This window comes from Hippichthys cyanospilos, chromosome 7, assembly GCF_059441005.1.
Source record: "Hippichthys cyanospilos isolate Australia breed blue-spotted pipefish chromosome 7, RoL_Hcya_1.0, whole genome shotgun sequence".
In the NCBI taxonomy this organism is placed as follows: domain Eukaryota; kingdom Metazoa; phylum Chordata; class Actinopteri; order Syngnathiformes; family Syngnathidae; genus Hippichthys; species Hippichthys cyanospilos.
This window is the reverse complement of record NC_142375.1, coordinates 24,455,764-24,469,874: the sequence shown is the minus strand read 5'-3', so window position 1 is coordinate 24,469,874 and position 14,111 is coordinate 24,455,764. Positions and strand designations below refer to the sequence as shown.

General features: G+C 61.6%; 3 protein-coding genes across 5 annotated transcripts; 2 read left to right on the top strand and 1 right to left on the bottom strand.

Annotated features, from left to right (window-relative positions):
• Positions 1–187: 187 nt before the first annotated feature.
• Positions 188–3,330, top strand: alkbh5 (alkB homolog 5, RNA demethylase). Its single transcript, XM_088419968.1, has 4 exons — positions 188–1,766; positions 1,892–1,972; positions 2,046–2,156; positions 3,019–3,330. Exons 1-4 carry the CDS (start codon positions 985–987, stop codon positions 3,146–3,148), a joined length of 1,104 nt encoding a protein of 367 aa, XP_088276094.1. The 5' UTR covers positions 188–984; the 3' UTR covers positions 3,149–3,330.
• Positions 3,331–3,888: 558 nt separating this feature from the next.
• Positions 3,889–7,603, top strand: LOC148421757 (guanine nucleotide exchange protein smcr8a-like). Its single transcript, XM_088419967.1, is given in 5 exon segments — positions 3,889–4,414; positions 5,052–5,392; positions 5,906–6,823; positions 6,825–6,905; positions 7,059–7,603. Coding segments are annotated over 5 exon segments (1,911 nt in total). The 5' UTR covers positions 3,889–4,243; the 3' UTR covers positions 7,459–7,603.
• Positions 7,604–8,996: 1,393 nt separating this feature from the next.
• On the bottom strand, positions 8,997–13,897 carry ptcd1 (pentatricopeptide repeat domain 1). Of its 3 annotated transcripts, XM_088419951.1 has the most exons (8): positions 13,021–13,894; positions 12,164–12,304; positions 11,378–11,596; positions 11,209–11,310; positions 10,544–11,053; positions 9,712–9,828; positions 9,450–9,632; positions 8,997–9,274 (listed from the first exon to the last, which is right to left on the bottom strand). In XM_088419951.1, the coding sequence occupies exons 1-8, from the start codon at positions 13,408–13,410 to the stop codon at positions 9,029–9,031; spliced, it is 1,908 nt and encodes a 635-aa protein (XP_088276077.1). In that variant the 5' UTR covers positions 13,411–13,894; the 3' UTR covers positions 8,997–9,028. The 3 variants fall into 3 exon arrangements, with proteins under 3 accessions (XP_088276077.1, XP_088276078.1, XP_088276079.1); XM_088419952.1 differs by lacking the exon at positions 9,712–9,828 and having other exon boundaries at positions 13,021–13,897; XM_088419953.1 differs by lacking the exon at positions 11,378–11,596 and having other exon boundaries at positions 13,021–13,897.
• Positions 13,898–14,111: the final 214 nt, after the last annotated feature.

Sequence of the window (14,111 nt, the reverse complement as noted above, 5' to 3'; positions counted from 1 at the left end):
GGGGGGGGGGGGGCAAAGGTGTGTATTCAAAAACGCGATGCGCAAAGTTAGTTTCTTCGAATGTTTTTCTGTTGTTTTTGTTTCATCGAACGTTGACTTGGGTCCGGTGGGGTAGATCGACGTCACCCGGAGTCCCAAAATGGCCGCGGCGTCTTCGCGTGACACGTGACCGCCGGCTCTAAAGCGGTACTGTTCCAGCGCGCGTGCGCGAAGACCTCGAGCGACGCGGGGCGGCCATCTCCGGTCGACGTCCCTCCTCCGAAGACGTGCGGACTCGGGCGCTCGATTCTTTTCGGTTTTGCCCACTTGCGGACCCGGGGGGACAGACGCGCCACCGTTTGGGCGAACGCAGCGGCGAAATGTTCCCGCGTGGCCTTTTGGTGCCGCGTCCCGGCGGCGGCGACGGAGCGTCCAAGCCAGGCTAAGCTAACGTACGTCGGAGTGACGACGTCGAGTTCCGCTCTGCTTCTCGGCCCTCTGTTTTTTTTTTGGTTTTTTTTTCGCCCGCCCGCCCCGCTCTCGGAACCTCGCTCGCTCGACATCCCCGAACGTCTCTTTTCAACTTGGCGGACGTTGTCTTAACCGAGCGACGGCCGCTCCGGCGCGGATTAGTTTCTGACGTCACCCGGTCCGGCGGCCAAGGCGCCGGCCGGCGGAGGAATCCGGCGGACTAAAATAGCGGCGGCGCGGCCGACATCCGAGCCGAGTCCGCGCACGGGGCGCGCTCGCGCTAGCCCGGCGAGCTAACGGGCCGGCGACGAGCCGAAACCTCCGCGGCCCGAAACGGCAGGCGGCGCCGAGCGAATTCCGAGTTGGCCGGCGGAAGGAAGCCTCTCGCTCCGGGTACCGGCGGGCGGAAGGATCCGGCCTAGCGAGGGAGTGGAGCCGCGACAAGCGCAAGCGCGCGTCCGTTTTTCGACGTCGTCACCCGGCGAGGGAGTCGATCCGCGGCGGCAAGCGCCGATCGCTTTTTCGACGGCTCCCATGGCCAGCGGCGGCTTCTCGGACCTGCGCGACAAGCTCCGCTCCATGCCGCCGGACGGCGAGCGGCGGCGGCGGCGGCGCGAGTCGGACGACGACGAGTGCTCGCGCAGCGGCGGCGAGCCGGATGCCTCCGCCGAGCCCCGCTCGGGGGAGCCGCGCTCGCCGCGCTCGCCCCGCTCGCGCTCCAGGGAGCCGCGCTCGCCCCGCTCGCGCTCCCGCTCCCGCTCGCGCTCGCGCTCGCCGCGCTCGCGGGAGGCGCGCCGGGTCCGCAGCAGCGTCCTCCAGGAGAGCGTCTTCTCGGCCGAGGAGTGCGCCCGCATCGAGGAGCGCATCGACGAGGTGGTGGCGGCGGCCGAGGCCGGACTGTACCGCGAGCGCACGGTGGACCGCGCGCCGCTGCGCAACAAGTACTTCTTCGGCGAGGGCTACACGTACGGCGCGCGGCTGGAGAAGCGCGGGCCGGGCCGCGAGCGCCTCTACCGCAAGGGCCAGGTGGACGACATCCCCGGCTGGGTGCACGAGCTGGTCATCCGGCGCCTGGTGGCGGCCGGCCTCATCCCGGAGGGCTTCGTGGACAGCGCCGTCATCAACGACTACCAGCCGGGCGGCTGCATCGTGTCGCACGTGGACCCGCCGCACATCTTCGCGCGGCCCATCGTCTCCGTGTCCTTCTTCAGCGACAGCGCGCTCTGCTTCGGCTGCCGCTTCCGCTTCAAGCCCATCCGCGTCTCCGAGCCCGTCTTGGTGCTGCCCGTCCGCCGCGGCAGCGTCACCGTCCTCAGGTGAGAGCCCGAGCCCGACCCTTTTCCTTCCCGTGGGTGCGAGGAATGCCCCCCCTCCCCTACTTTTGGAAATTTCCGACCTCTGGGTTTTTGACGCCGCCCCGCCTTTTTTCGTTTCCCGACAGCGGCTACGCCGCCGACGACATCACGCACTGCGTCCGACCTCAGGACATCAAGGAGCGGCGGGCCGTCATCATCCTGCGCAAGTGAGTGGCAAAGGCGCCCTCCCTCGGGGGGGGCCGCGCTTTGGGGCCAACGTCCGCTCCGCCTCTGTTTCAGGACCAGAGCCGACGCGCCCAGGCTGGACTCGGACGGCCCCTTGGGTTGGGCGCCGCCTCCCCTCCGAGCCCGCCGCTCGCATCGCAAGGCGGAGCCGGACGCCGCCCGCCGGTGGGTCCCGCCCCTTTCCCCGAGACGGACCCGGCCGCCGTCCTCGGCCCGTTCGGGGCCCGCGCGCCGCGTCCGAAAGTACCGCGCGGATTTGGGAAAACGTCCCTACTTTAAACCGTGCCGTCAGATGGATTGGGAAAGAAAAGAAAGCAAATGTTGGAAGCGGACCTACCATCGTTTTCTCTCTCTCAAATATATATCGAGATTTTCATTCGGATCTTACCCCGGTTTGCGTTTTTGCGCTCTCTATATATTGATTTACGTTTGTATGCGGTGGACCCCCGTTTTACGACGCTCCTGGCCGGCGTTTTTTTCACCTTAGGACGTGGCGTTTTTTTGGTCCCCTCTTGACGCCGTTTCTCAAAATCTCAAACGCGGTCGTGCGTCTGCGCGTCACCGGAATGCCGGTCTGCTATTGGTCGGCGTCGCGCTTTCCAAAACGGCGGAAGGTCGAAGCTCCGTTTGCCTGTGAGCGCTCACTAAAATGTCATTCTAGTGCGTCTTTGTGCTTAATTGACGCTTTTTGGGGTCGGCCTCTGCTCCCAAAATAAATCCGCTTCGTTGTGACGGTACGCAAGAAAGCGGGAAAGGCTTCAATGCGCCCAGATTTTTTCACAATGGGGGCTAGGAGCCTTGCTGGGTTTCTGACGTTCCCGTCTTGTTTTTTTTTCACTTTCTGACAAACGGTATATAGTGGGGGTCCACTGTATGTATCCTTTTGAGGATGGGGGTTATACGCTTGTGTCTATTGGATCCGAATTGAGGCAGAATAGTCCGAGATGAAACGTTTGGGGAGCACTAAAAGTATAGAGCCAAGGCAAGTGTGTCATGCGTGCGTGTGTGTGTGTGTGTGTGTGGGCAGGCCGCGCGTGCTGGAGATGGACAAGGAGGAGAACCGGCGGGCGTCGTGGTCGGGCCGGCGCCGGCGCCCCGACGACGAAGACGACGACGATCAGGAGGAGCGCCGCAAAGTCAAGATGCGGCGCCATTGAGCGGGCGGGCGGGCCACGTTTGGCGTCTCCGCCTCCGGACAATGACCTTGCGTTTGCGCTTTTTTTTTTTGGGGGGGGGGGGGGGGGTGAGTTTGTGAGCTTGGACAAGTCGAGCGGCCTCCTTTTCCTTTCCGTTGTTTTCCTTGTTGGGTTTTTCTCCATTAAAGCACAAGCTCGGTCAAGCCTTTGCGTCCCGCTCAATCCAAAATTGGAATCGGGGGCCGCGTCGGGACATTGTAAAATGCATTTTTTTCTCCGTAATTTCATTGGATATTGTGAACGTATTCGCGACTCGCAATTCAAGCCGTTTAAAATCTCCAATTGAAATCGTCTGCCTTTTGCGCCTCCCTCCCTCCCTCCCTCCAATTGTTTGATTTGATTCGGTGCAGAGCTGCGACTATGTCTTCCTTCGTTTACCGGGAGATCCCCCCCCCCCCCCCCCCCCCCCCCCGGTGGCAAGATTTTAAAGGCGCGGGTAAATGCGATCGTTTACCGTCGCAGCCCGAAGACTCGTTGATCAATCTGGTTCCATAAAGTCATCGATGATCAATTTGGTTCTATAAAGCCATCGAGTATGTTCTTGTTCTGGGTCTTCCTTTGTGTAGCAGGAGATGCCCCCTGGTGGCAAGGTTAAAAAAAAAAAAAGCATTTCAGGCCTTCGATGACTTGAACGCAGTACTTCGCGAAAGTCATCAATTAGCATTCCGTCTCGAACGGCGTTGGCGAGAGTGATCGGTTTGCTTGCTTGAGGCAATCGAGTACTGTATGATATTTGATTGATTTTTTTTCAAGTAAAAATCAAACGCCTTACTATGCATGGTTGTTTTTGCACAAAAAAAAAAACAAAAAAAAACAGAAGGTAGCCTGCGCGCGGACTCTACCTTAATATGCACGGAGGATCCGATGTCGGCCGGAGCGGAACCGCGCCGATGATCTCGTCCCCGGACTCGGGAGCCCACCTTAATATGCACGGACTTGTTTTGCCCCCCCCCGCCCCCAAAAGAGTCTCCCTTTACATGGAGGGGCGGGCGGTCACGTGACCGCTCCAGCCGTCCGGCCGGAGGGTCCGATGTCGGCCGGAGCGGAACCGCGCCGATGATCTCGTCCCCGGACTTGCTGGCCTTCGCCGGGCCGGAGGCCTTCGGCGCCGGAGCTCCTTCCCCGGGGCTCCTTCCCGACGAGCTCTCGGTCCCGCCCCTCCCGCTTCCGTTCCCGGCCGCCGGCCCGTGGAGCGACTTCGTGCTCGTGGCCGAGTTCTCCGAGCAGGTCGGTCGGTCGGTCGGTCGGTCGGTCGGTCGCCCGCCGCCTCCGCTCGAAACGCGTTGCGATTTACGACGCGCGCGCGCGCGAGCGAGCGAGCGAGCGAGCGTCATTCCGTTTTCCAAGCGGAAGGCGGTGCGTGACTCGCGGCGACACAACTGCGGCTACGGCTACGGACCTGAAACTCCGTCCGATCGCGTCCGCGGACTTGCGCATGGCCGGCGCGAACTTCTCTGCGTAGCGACGATACAGCGGCGCCATCCCGAGGCAAACGAGCCAACCGCGTTCACGTCGTGGAAGGCGCCGATGTCCGAAAGCGGGGTAGGGTGTCCAAAGTCGGTCCTCGAGGGCCGCCGTCCCGTCCCGCACGTTTCCAGGTTTCTTTTCCTGACGCACCCGATTCAAATGATCGGCAAGCTCGCGCGATCGTTGGAATCGGAACCTGGGAAACGTGCGGGACGGCGGCCCTCGAGGACCGACTTTGGACACCCCTGTTCTAAAGGGTTCAGGAGCGTTTGATGTTACCCCCAACTCCGTCAAAAACAACATTCCGTTTTTTCGACGATAGGAATCAGAAGAGTAAAGATACGGCCGTGAAAGCTGCGCTCGCTTTGTCGCGTAGTGACGCGGTACCGTCCACCAGGCGGGGCCCAGGCCGGTGATGACCATACCCCAAGAGGCGGCGGAGGCGGCCGAGCGCTTTTCGGCGCTCGTCGCGGGCCCCGGGGGCCTCGGCGAGGACCGGGAGGTGGTCCTGGGGCCGGGGGGCTCGGCGGACCGGGCCTTCGCCTACGCGCGCCACCTCGCCCTCCTGGACCCGGCGGCGCGGCCCGCGGCGCGGCCCTTCTGCGTGGCCTACGTGTCCTCGCGCGAGGACAAGATCATGGACAACTTCGTCCGGCTGTCGGCCGCCTTGGGCCGGGTCGCCGCCGGCCTCAAGGCGGGAAACCGCCAGGCCTTGTCCTCGGAGCTGCGCCGGCTGCAGTAAGAACGTCGGGTGCGCGGCGCGCGGGCGGGCGGGCGGGCCTTCTACAAAAACGTTTCTGGGTGCGCGCGGAGACGTAAGCGTCGGCGTTAGCGAGCCAGCGAGCGAGCGTTTCGGCTAGGTTACTCAGCGACGGAAACGGGTCGTCGCGAACGCCGACAGGCCGGCCCTCGGTTAGGGTTAGGGTTAGGCGGAGAGACGGACGTTTTGGTGTCATTCAAAGCGTTTTTCCCCAAGGCCCGGGGACAAGCGTTCTACTCCGAGAGGCGGACGCGCGTGAGACAGGCCTTCTACTTTTTAATGGGCGCGACTTTTCGGAGGGAACGCCGGGATACGAGCGTTGTGGTTTTGCGCCCGGGCCAACGGGGAATCGGACTTTGCAATAATCCAGTGGAAAAGTTCGGGGCGCGTGCCGAGGTGCCGGCATCGGAGACGGTAATCGCGTCCAAATCGTTTTGGGACAAACGGCGAGACGCGAGTCTCTGCGGCATCTCTCCGCGCGACCCTTTCAGGTACGAGCGCTCGGCGCTGCCGAGGGACGACGGAGACGGGCGCCAGCGGCTGGAGCGCGCCATCGCGACGCACGAGGACCTCCTCCGCCGGGTGACCACCTGTCCCGACGAGGCCCGGACGGACGCCCCGCCCCCCGCCGGCGCCCCGAAGCCGCTGCGGGAACTCTGCGACGCCTACTTCCTGTCGCTGGCGACGGAGCGGCTGAAGCGAACGGAGGCCCGTCTCCGCGGCGACGCGGCCGCCCTGCGGGCCGCGAGCGTCGCCCGCGCTCTCAAACGGAAACTCAAACTCACCAACTTCCTGTTTGAGGCGGACGAAGGCGAGGAGGAGGAGGAGGAGGAGGAGGAGGAGGAGGAGGAGGAAGGGGACAGGGAGGAAGCGGCGGCCGGGGAAACCGGAAGCGGCCCCGGCGCGGGAGAAGAGGAAGCGGCGAGCGGCCAGATGACGGGGAGCGTCGGCAGCGGCGACAGCATCCGGGTCATCGGCACCGAGAGGTCCTACAGGACGCTGGCCTCGCCCGGCCCGCCCTTCGCCGACCCCGACCCGCCTGCGGCCGCCGTCTGGGATCCGGGCCCCCGCCTCGGGGTCGGCGCCGGGAGGGCCGACAGCGAGGACAGCATCGAGGTCCTCGGCGCCACCGGGCCCGTGGCGCCCGAAGACCTCGGCGCCACGGCCGAAGGGGACGCCCCGGCGGGAAAGGCTCAGAACGGGGCGCGGGCCGACGTCGCGGCCGACGTCGCGGCCGAGCGGCGCTCTTCGCTGGCGGCGCTGCGGGCGCAGCGCTTCGTGAGGCGCCATCCCTTCTCCCGGCAGGCCGTCTTCTGCCTGCTGAGCGGCCGCCCTCTGGTGCTGCTCTCGGGAGACCGGGACGAGCTGAGGAAGACGGTGGACGCCCTGGCGCTCTTCCTGCCCGCCCCCCGCCGGCGCCGTGGCGCCCTGTTGCAGCGCGCCGCTCCAGCTGGGCGACCTGGTCGCGTGGAGGCTCATCGGATTCCACAGGTGAGCCCCCCACCCCCAAAAGCACATTTCGAGCTAGACGTACGTTTGACATTTACGCCCAGGGCGCCGTCTAGAGGAGGAAAAGAAAAGGGCAGGCGCTTGACGAGGCTTTGTGGTCTCGCCCTCCGTTTGCTGTCCCCGTCCCGCCAGCAGGTCTCAGTCCTCGGGGTCGCCGCACTGGCTGAGTCGCTATAGCCGCTACCTGGCCGTGCTGGACTTGGACCGGGGGACGCTGCGCTGCCCGCCCTATTGGGGCTCGCTGGCGGGCTCCCTGACGGGCCGGGCCCTGCCCGCCGCCGCCTTCCTGCCGCACGTGCGGAGCCAGCTGACGGCGCTGGCCAACCGGGCCCTGCTCTTCACCTTCGCCCGGAGAGGGGACGGGCGCGAGGCCCGGGCCCGGGACCGGGACCGGGACCGGGACCAGGACGGCGACCTGAGCGCGATGCGCTTCCTGTCGGACCTCATCGAGCGCCGGCACGTCGGCCGCGGGCCGCCGGCGTTGCGCTTCTCCTACGCCGCGCTGCGTGTGCACGAAAAGCACACGGCCGCATGAGAAAGGCCCAAAGTAAAGCCCCGCCAAACGGACGCGCGGCCAAGAAAGCCCCAAAGTAAAGCCCCGCCCCGCGCGGAACAAAACCAGTTTTTGCTTTTGTCTGGCAAACGACAGCAATAAAATTCCCGGGGGCTTTTGACCCAAAGCGCGTCGGCTTCTTCAAATGTGTCGGAAAGGCGCCAAATGCCTTCGCCTTAGCGCAAATGTTGGGCAAGGGCGATAATGCCTTCCGGGTCAGTTTTTTGCGCCCGTGATCCCACTAAGTAACAAGTGCGGCGGTTCCCTTTTTTCCCCCTCTCGGGATTAGCGGTAAGAGCCGTGGGTGGTTTTGACCCGGGGGTGTGTTCAATTATCCTAAAGCGCGGGAAACAAAAGACCACGTCTTGCGCTACCTTTTTCCTTTCCCCTTTCAGGAAAGCGCCGGAGATGCGGCGCGGGACGCCGTCCAAACGGGCGACGGCTTCAAAGGCCCGCCGGGTGAGAGCCGTTTACACGACGGGCGCTCCGCTCCGTGAGAGCCGTTTACACGACGGGCGCTCCGCTCCGTGAGAGCCGTTTACACGACGGGCGCTCCGCTCCGTGAGAGCCGTTTACACGACGGGCGCTCCGCTCCGTGAGAGCCGTTTACACGACGGGCGCTCCGCTCCGTGAGAGCCGTTTACACGACGGGCGCTCCGCTCCGCTCCGGATAGTCCGAGCGAATACGGACCTCGCTTCAGTCGGACGGACGAAACACACGCGATCGGAGATGGGAACTTTTTGTTGACCCTGTTTCGAGACGGGCCCTTGTCCGCGTAGCCGTTTAATCGCAATTTGCCATCGTTGTCGGGAGCGAATTCATTTTAGCGACAACAAGAAAAACCGAGGGGCCGTCCGGGAGCCGTTCTTTCCGCCTTGACTTTTTCAAATTTCATAAAGGCGTTTGTCTGGATGAGTTTTTTCCACTGAGAGTCCGACGACGCTTAAGTGCTTTGCACAAGCTATCGGTTAGCGACGGCAAAACGAAGCGTCGTCAAGTGCTTTTGATGTTTTTGCTTCCTCGATTGCACGGCGCCGAGGCAGCCCCGTTTACAACATTGCTTTCGGAAGTCCAATCTTTGGGTGGTTTTATTTGTAACTTTTTATTGGACCTTTCCGGTCGGTCATCCGGCGGAGCGCCGATATATCTGTCGAGAACCTTTACTTCGGTTTCCTTTGGGCTCGCGCCAAGCACTTCCTGCGCGCCGCCATCGCTAAAGCGCTAAGCGCGTGCTAAAAACAGCTCGGGGCGCTGTGTCACAAACGCGTTCGGCCGGCGTCGGTCCATCTTTGAAGATCGCTGCCGGGAAGTCTTATTTTAGACGGCGACGAGGCGCGCCGGCTTCAATTTTCTCTCCTGACTAGCGAGGATCTTTTTTTTTTTGGCTATCCCGAATTTTTCAGTTCCTGAGCAGAGGTACCGCCGTAGCCTTGCGCGCGGGCTTTGCGGACCGTACGCCTTGCGCCCGCCGCTCCAATTTAGTTTCTGTCCATACACACACACACACACGTAGGCTAGGTTGGATTTGCAGAGAAGGGACGGCCTTTTATTCTATTTGCGGCAAGAGTCGAAAAGCCGGGGCTGAGAAGTCCCGCCCCGTCCGCCGGCGCCGACTTTGATCCCGGCCGCCGGCACGGGCTTCCCGCGGCCCTCCGTCTTCTCGGCTCGACTTCCGACAGAGGGCGGGTCCGGGTCCGGGTCCGGGTCCGGGTCCGGGTCCGGCGCGTTCCTGAGCCACCGCTCGTAGTAGCCGCGGAAGCCGTCGATCCGGACCAGGTAGTTGTTGCGGGACTTGTACTGGCGCGCCAGGAATAAAAGGCTTACGTCGCGGGGGAGGCGGCAAAGCCAAGCGCCGGCGCTTCGCTTCTTTCCCGTTCAGAACTTTGACCTTTCCGAACTTTCTTTTTTTGATAACATCTACGAAATAAAGAAGGAGGCGGCGGTCGGTCGGGTCGGTCGGTCGGTCGGTTACCCGGTCGTAGTCGGGAGGGTAGCGAGCGGCAAACTCCAGCTGTTTGACCAGCACCCGGTTAGGCCGCACCCCCTTGTCACGCATGCTTTTCAGCAGCGTTTTGAGGTAGCCGTAGTCCAGACGGCGACTCGCTCGGCCGATCAGGGCGGAGAAGACGTGCGCGTTGGGCCGTAGGCCCGCCCCCTGACAAAAAAACACAAAACAAAAAAGGTCCGATTTGGAGCCGCGCGCATTTGGACGGGCGCGGGGCCCAAAGAAGCACCTCCATGTCCGCGAGCAGTTGCAGTCCTTCCTTTTCTTTGAGGCATCCCAGCGCCAGGCCGCCGAACGTCCGAGCGTCGACGCCCACCTTGCGCCGGCGCATTACGCTCAACGCCGCCTGCGCGGCGCAAACGCACCTTTTCAATGCGGATTTCGGCTCGGAAGGAGAAGCAAAGGGAAAGGGAAACGGCTTTGGGAGTCGGCCCGGCCGGCGAGACGCCGTTTGGCGAGGCGCCGTTTGGCGAGACGCCGTTTGGCGAGACGCCGTTTGACGAGACGACGGCTCGCGTGAACTTTTACAGGTCCCGGTAGATTTGGCATTTTCACTCATCTTTCAAGGCCCGCGCAGTATTGCGTGAACGCGGACGGCCCTCAAAGGCAAACGGCGGGAAACCGAGCAAACAAAACGACGGCTCGTCGCAGCTCCTTTACGAGGAGGGAGGAACAAACGAGAAGGGGACGCAAACGAGAAAAAAGAAGCAAACCCGAAGCAAACGAGAAAACAAAACGTGAAAGCGACACAAAGAGGCGCGGGGGGAAAAACGACCCGGGAGAAAAACGGCGCAAAGGAAAACGAAGCAAAAGAGAGGCAAACGAGAAAAAAGAAGCGAATGCTAAAAAGGACCCGGACGAGGAAAAAAAAAAAATAAAGGCGCAAACGAGAAAAAAAAAAAGAGGCATGCGGCCTACTCGCGCGGGCGGGGCCGCCAAAGTGCCACCGACTTGTCATCGGCGGCTAGAAGATTTATCGGCGTATACCGCACGGCGAAACAGAGGAGGGGCAAAAACCAGCGGCTCAGGAGAGCGGCGGCGGCGGCGGCGGCGGCGGCTACCTTCGCTCCCTCCAGGTCTCCGCTTTTGGCGGCCCTGCGGATGACCGAGTTGAAAAAGGTCGCGTCCGGTTTGAGGCGGTGCCGCTCGGCCACCTCCAACAGCGTCCGGAGCGATCCGAGACCGGGCGCCATGGTGTCCGCCAGCAGGGTGAGAGTCTTCAGGTCCGGCTCCAGCCCGCCCGCCGCCATCTTGTCCAGGAAACCTCCGGCTCCGCCCAGCAGAGCCAGTCTGTCGGTCGCTCCTTCCGCGGCCCCGAAGGAGACCACGTCGCCGCCGCCGGCCCGTCCCTCCAGAAGGTCCAGAAGGTTCGGGGTGGAGTCGGCCGGGCGGAGCGGCCGACGCTCCGGTAGGTCGGCGTCGCCCGACGGGAGCCGCGACTCGCCGGACCGGAGCAGGAGGACGGAGGCCTCGGCGGGGTCCCCCATCCCGCAGTCCCGCGCGGTCCTCAAGAGAAGGTTGTAGTTCTTGGAGTCCGGAAGCAGGCCGGACTCCAGCATCTGCCGCCACACCTTCGGGAGCCCCAAGCAACAAGTTACGGCCGCGGCCCAACTCTACGCTCCCCCCGAGTTCCAAGCGCTCCAAAAGGTTGGCGCGCCTGAACGCGGGATCAAACTCCGGGACGGAACACAAACGACGTTTTAGCGAGCGAAGCAAAGGGACGGACCTGCAAAGCCATCCGCAATCCCAGCTCTTTGTCCTTCAGACACGCCATCAGCAAGTAGTGAAATGTTTCCTGAGTCACGGGGTGACCGACGTCCAGCATCTCCTGCAAACAAACGCGCCCGTTTCAGCTTTACGGGGAAAGCCGAGCACGCGCCCAAAATAGCACGCACCCCGAGCGTGCGGACGCAGGCGCCCAGGTCGCCGCGAAGCGCGCGCGTCTTGAGGAGGGCGTGGTAGGTGGCGACGCTCGGGACGCGCCTCTTGCGCCTCAGTTCCCGTTCCAGCTCGAGCGCCCGCTCCAGAGCCGCGCCCCCGTGCGGCGACTCGGCGCAGGCGTTGAACAGGGCCGTGTAGGTGGCGTCCGAAGCCTCCAGGCCTCGCTTCTTCAGCTGGACGGGACAAACGCGTTAACGCGTGCGGCGGGACGCCCGGGTTACGGCGTCCCCGGTTTCGCTTGTATTCACGTTACCGAGGGGGTTGCGGTTTTTCGCCCCCCCGTCGCGGCATTTCCCCGCTCGGCGGCATCGAGGGCGCCGACGAAATTCAAACCCGCCGCTCGGGCGGCGGCTCGCTGTGCCGCGTAGGCACCGAGACGCCGGCCCGCTGTCGGTTAGCGTGGCTAAAAGGCCGGCCCGCCGTCCGTTCCGCTCGATACGCTGGAGACCCGGTCTCGTCCGAGCGCTCGCGGCGCGGCATTTGCCGGACGTTTGAGCGCTTGATTTTCCATGGTTGAAATCCGCCCTTTCAACTCGGCGTCGGCGCCGCGGCTCAAACCGAGACAGCGGCCGACACCGGCGGTATCGCCGGTACCGCGCCCCTCCCTTCCCAAATACGGCGCCCCTCCCTTCGCAAATACGGCGCCCCTCCCTTCCCAAATACGCCATGTATTTATGGTGTTGGAGCGCGCTAAGAACGGATGGCCGCGCGTGGGGAAAATGCGCGCGGCGCCTCCTCACGTCATTGTAGAGCTTGAAGGCCTTCTTGAGGCGGCCGGCTCGCCCGCAGCCTCCAATCAGCACGCTGTAGTTGTACTCCTCCGGCTGCAGGCGCTCTCCGCGCAGCATGTCTTTCTCCAACATCTCCAACGCCTCCTCCAGCTCAAACGCAACGTTTGCATAACGTTATCATCCAATGGTCAGAGCATCCAAAAAACTGCCCACCCACCTATGATTAGATGCGCAACATACAGCATGTGTCTTCGTTTGGTGATCTTTTCCCTTTCTCCGGCACGTTTTTTTGTGCGAGCGTTGCGGTCTATGCTAGCGCCTCTCAATGTGGGGTGAAACGGGGGTGTCGAAAACGAGATTCTTTTGTAATGTCCCGTATAAAAACAATCTAATGTTTTGGCGTTAAAGAAAACTTGAAATGTTTCATGATTGATAGCAATGTTAATGTTTGATGATTTCGAGCGTTTCTTACTTGTGCAACTCATTAAACGCCAAATGTCATGTAACGATAGTCAACCCGGAGCGGATTGAGACTATTCGCGGGGACAAGTGACTTTTTTCTTTTTCTTTTATACTTGAGACTTTATCCGACTTGAGACTCGAGCCTCTCATAACTAGTACCGTGTATTCGGTCGGTACCGGAACATTTGTAAGGGTCAGAACATTTCTTAACTGTCCGAACCTCCTATCTGAACTAGGTACCAGTAGTTCATCTCGGGTCTCGACTATTTTTAGGTATTAAGACAATTTTTCATCATCGGGATTTATTCTGGGGCCTGGACTCGAATCGTAACTTCTGTCAACTAATAATCCAATTTCTCGCGGATAGAAAATGACTTTCGCGATGTAATCGAACTCGTACTAACCTTGCCTTCTTTTATCAGCTTCTTGGACTGCAGGAAGTACCAGTAAGCGGTATTTCTCCTGCCGGGCCTGCGCGGAGGTTCCTCCGGCTTCCGGTCGTCGTCGTCCTCTCGGTAGCGCAGGTCCAACATCTGCGGGCTAGCTTTCCTGAACGACGTCCGGGCGGAATAGTCGGCGGACAGCGCGCCGAAATTCTCCTCGGGCGGCGAGGACCCTGACGAGCAGGACCGCCTGACGAGCGCCTCGCCGGGAGCGAAGGCGAGGGGCGATGGCGGCGGGCCGTAGCGGCTAATAGCTAGCTTGTTGACCGCAAACACACGGGGCAACTTAGCAGCCACGACTGACATCGCGGCCCTATTTCGGCAGCATAAAGCTGCTGCGGACGGGAGCATGGCCAAGAAAGACCCTAACAAAGCAGCTATTTGATCATTTATAGACAACCGCGCAGCTTTTTCTCCCGTTCGACAAGGCGAACTCGAGGTTTGTCGTGCGCGCCGCCATCTTTGAGAACGCTTTCTTACCCAAGCCAAGAGTAGTAGATAGTAGAGCAAAAAGAGAAACACCAGTCCGACGTGACTTCCCGCCTTGCAAGTACGTAACAGGAGTTGTGCGATAGGCTAAAACGTGCATGTGCAAAGCCGGTCCCCGAGGGCCACCTATCCCGCATGTTTTGGATGTTTCCGTCATCCGATGCAGCTGACTCAAACGATCAGGTTACTTGTCAGGCTTCCGCTGAGCTTACTGATCATTTGAATCGGGTGCGGTAAGAGGACAGAAACCTCCAAAACATGCCGGATAGGCGGCATGCCAGGCCCAAAACGTGTCTTTTCCCTTTTATTTTATAAAGTCGATCGCGAGCCTCCGCTCGATCCAATTTAAATCACAGGTCGATCGACGACATCGACGATCGTTTGGTTATTATTTGCTAGTAGTAGTAACCAATTGGAAGACTCCTGCGTTTTATTAGTGTCCCAGAGTTGTTTTGTACGGCGTTATATTTGTGCCACAATGACGAAGGCGCGGGAAAAAATTGAGCGTTGAAAATAAAACTGAGCGAGCGAAAACAGATTTTGAGCGCGGAAAAAAAATGTAT

Excerpts from the sequence above, each read along its gene's own strand:
- alkbh5 (XM_088419968.1), top strand. The coding sequence starts at position 985 with ATGGCCAGCGGCGGCTTCTCGGACCTGCGCGACAAGCTCCGCTCCATG. Across the intron at positions 1,767-1,891 it reads GGCAGCGTCACCGTCCTCAG|CGGCTACGCCGCCGACGACA; the intron begins GTGAGAGCCCGA and ends GTTTCCCGACAG. Across the intron at positions 2,157-3,018 it reads GAGCCGGACGCCGCCCGCCG|GCCGCGCGTGCTGGAGATGG; the intron begins GTGGGTCCCGCC and ends GTGTGTGGGCAG.
- ptcd1 (XM_088419951.1), bottom strand. The coding sequence starts at position 13,410 with ATGCTCCCGTCCGCAGCAGCTTTATGCTGCCGAAATAGGGCCGCGATG. Across the intron at positions 12,305-13,020 it reads AGCTGATAAAAGAAGGCAAG|CTGGAGGAGGCGTTGGAGAT; the intron begins GTTAGTACGAGT and ends GTTGCGTTTGAG. Across the intron at positions 11,311-11,377 it reads CCTGCGTCCGCACGCTCGGG|GAGATGCTGGACGTCGGTCA; the intron begins GTGCGTGCTATT and ends GTTTGTTTGCAG.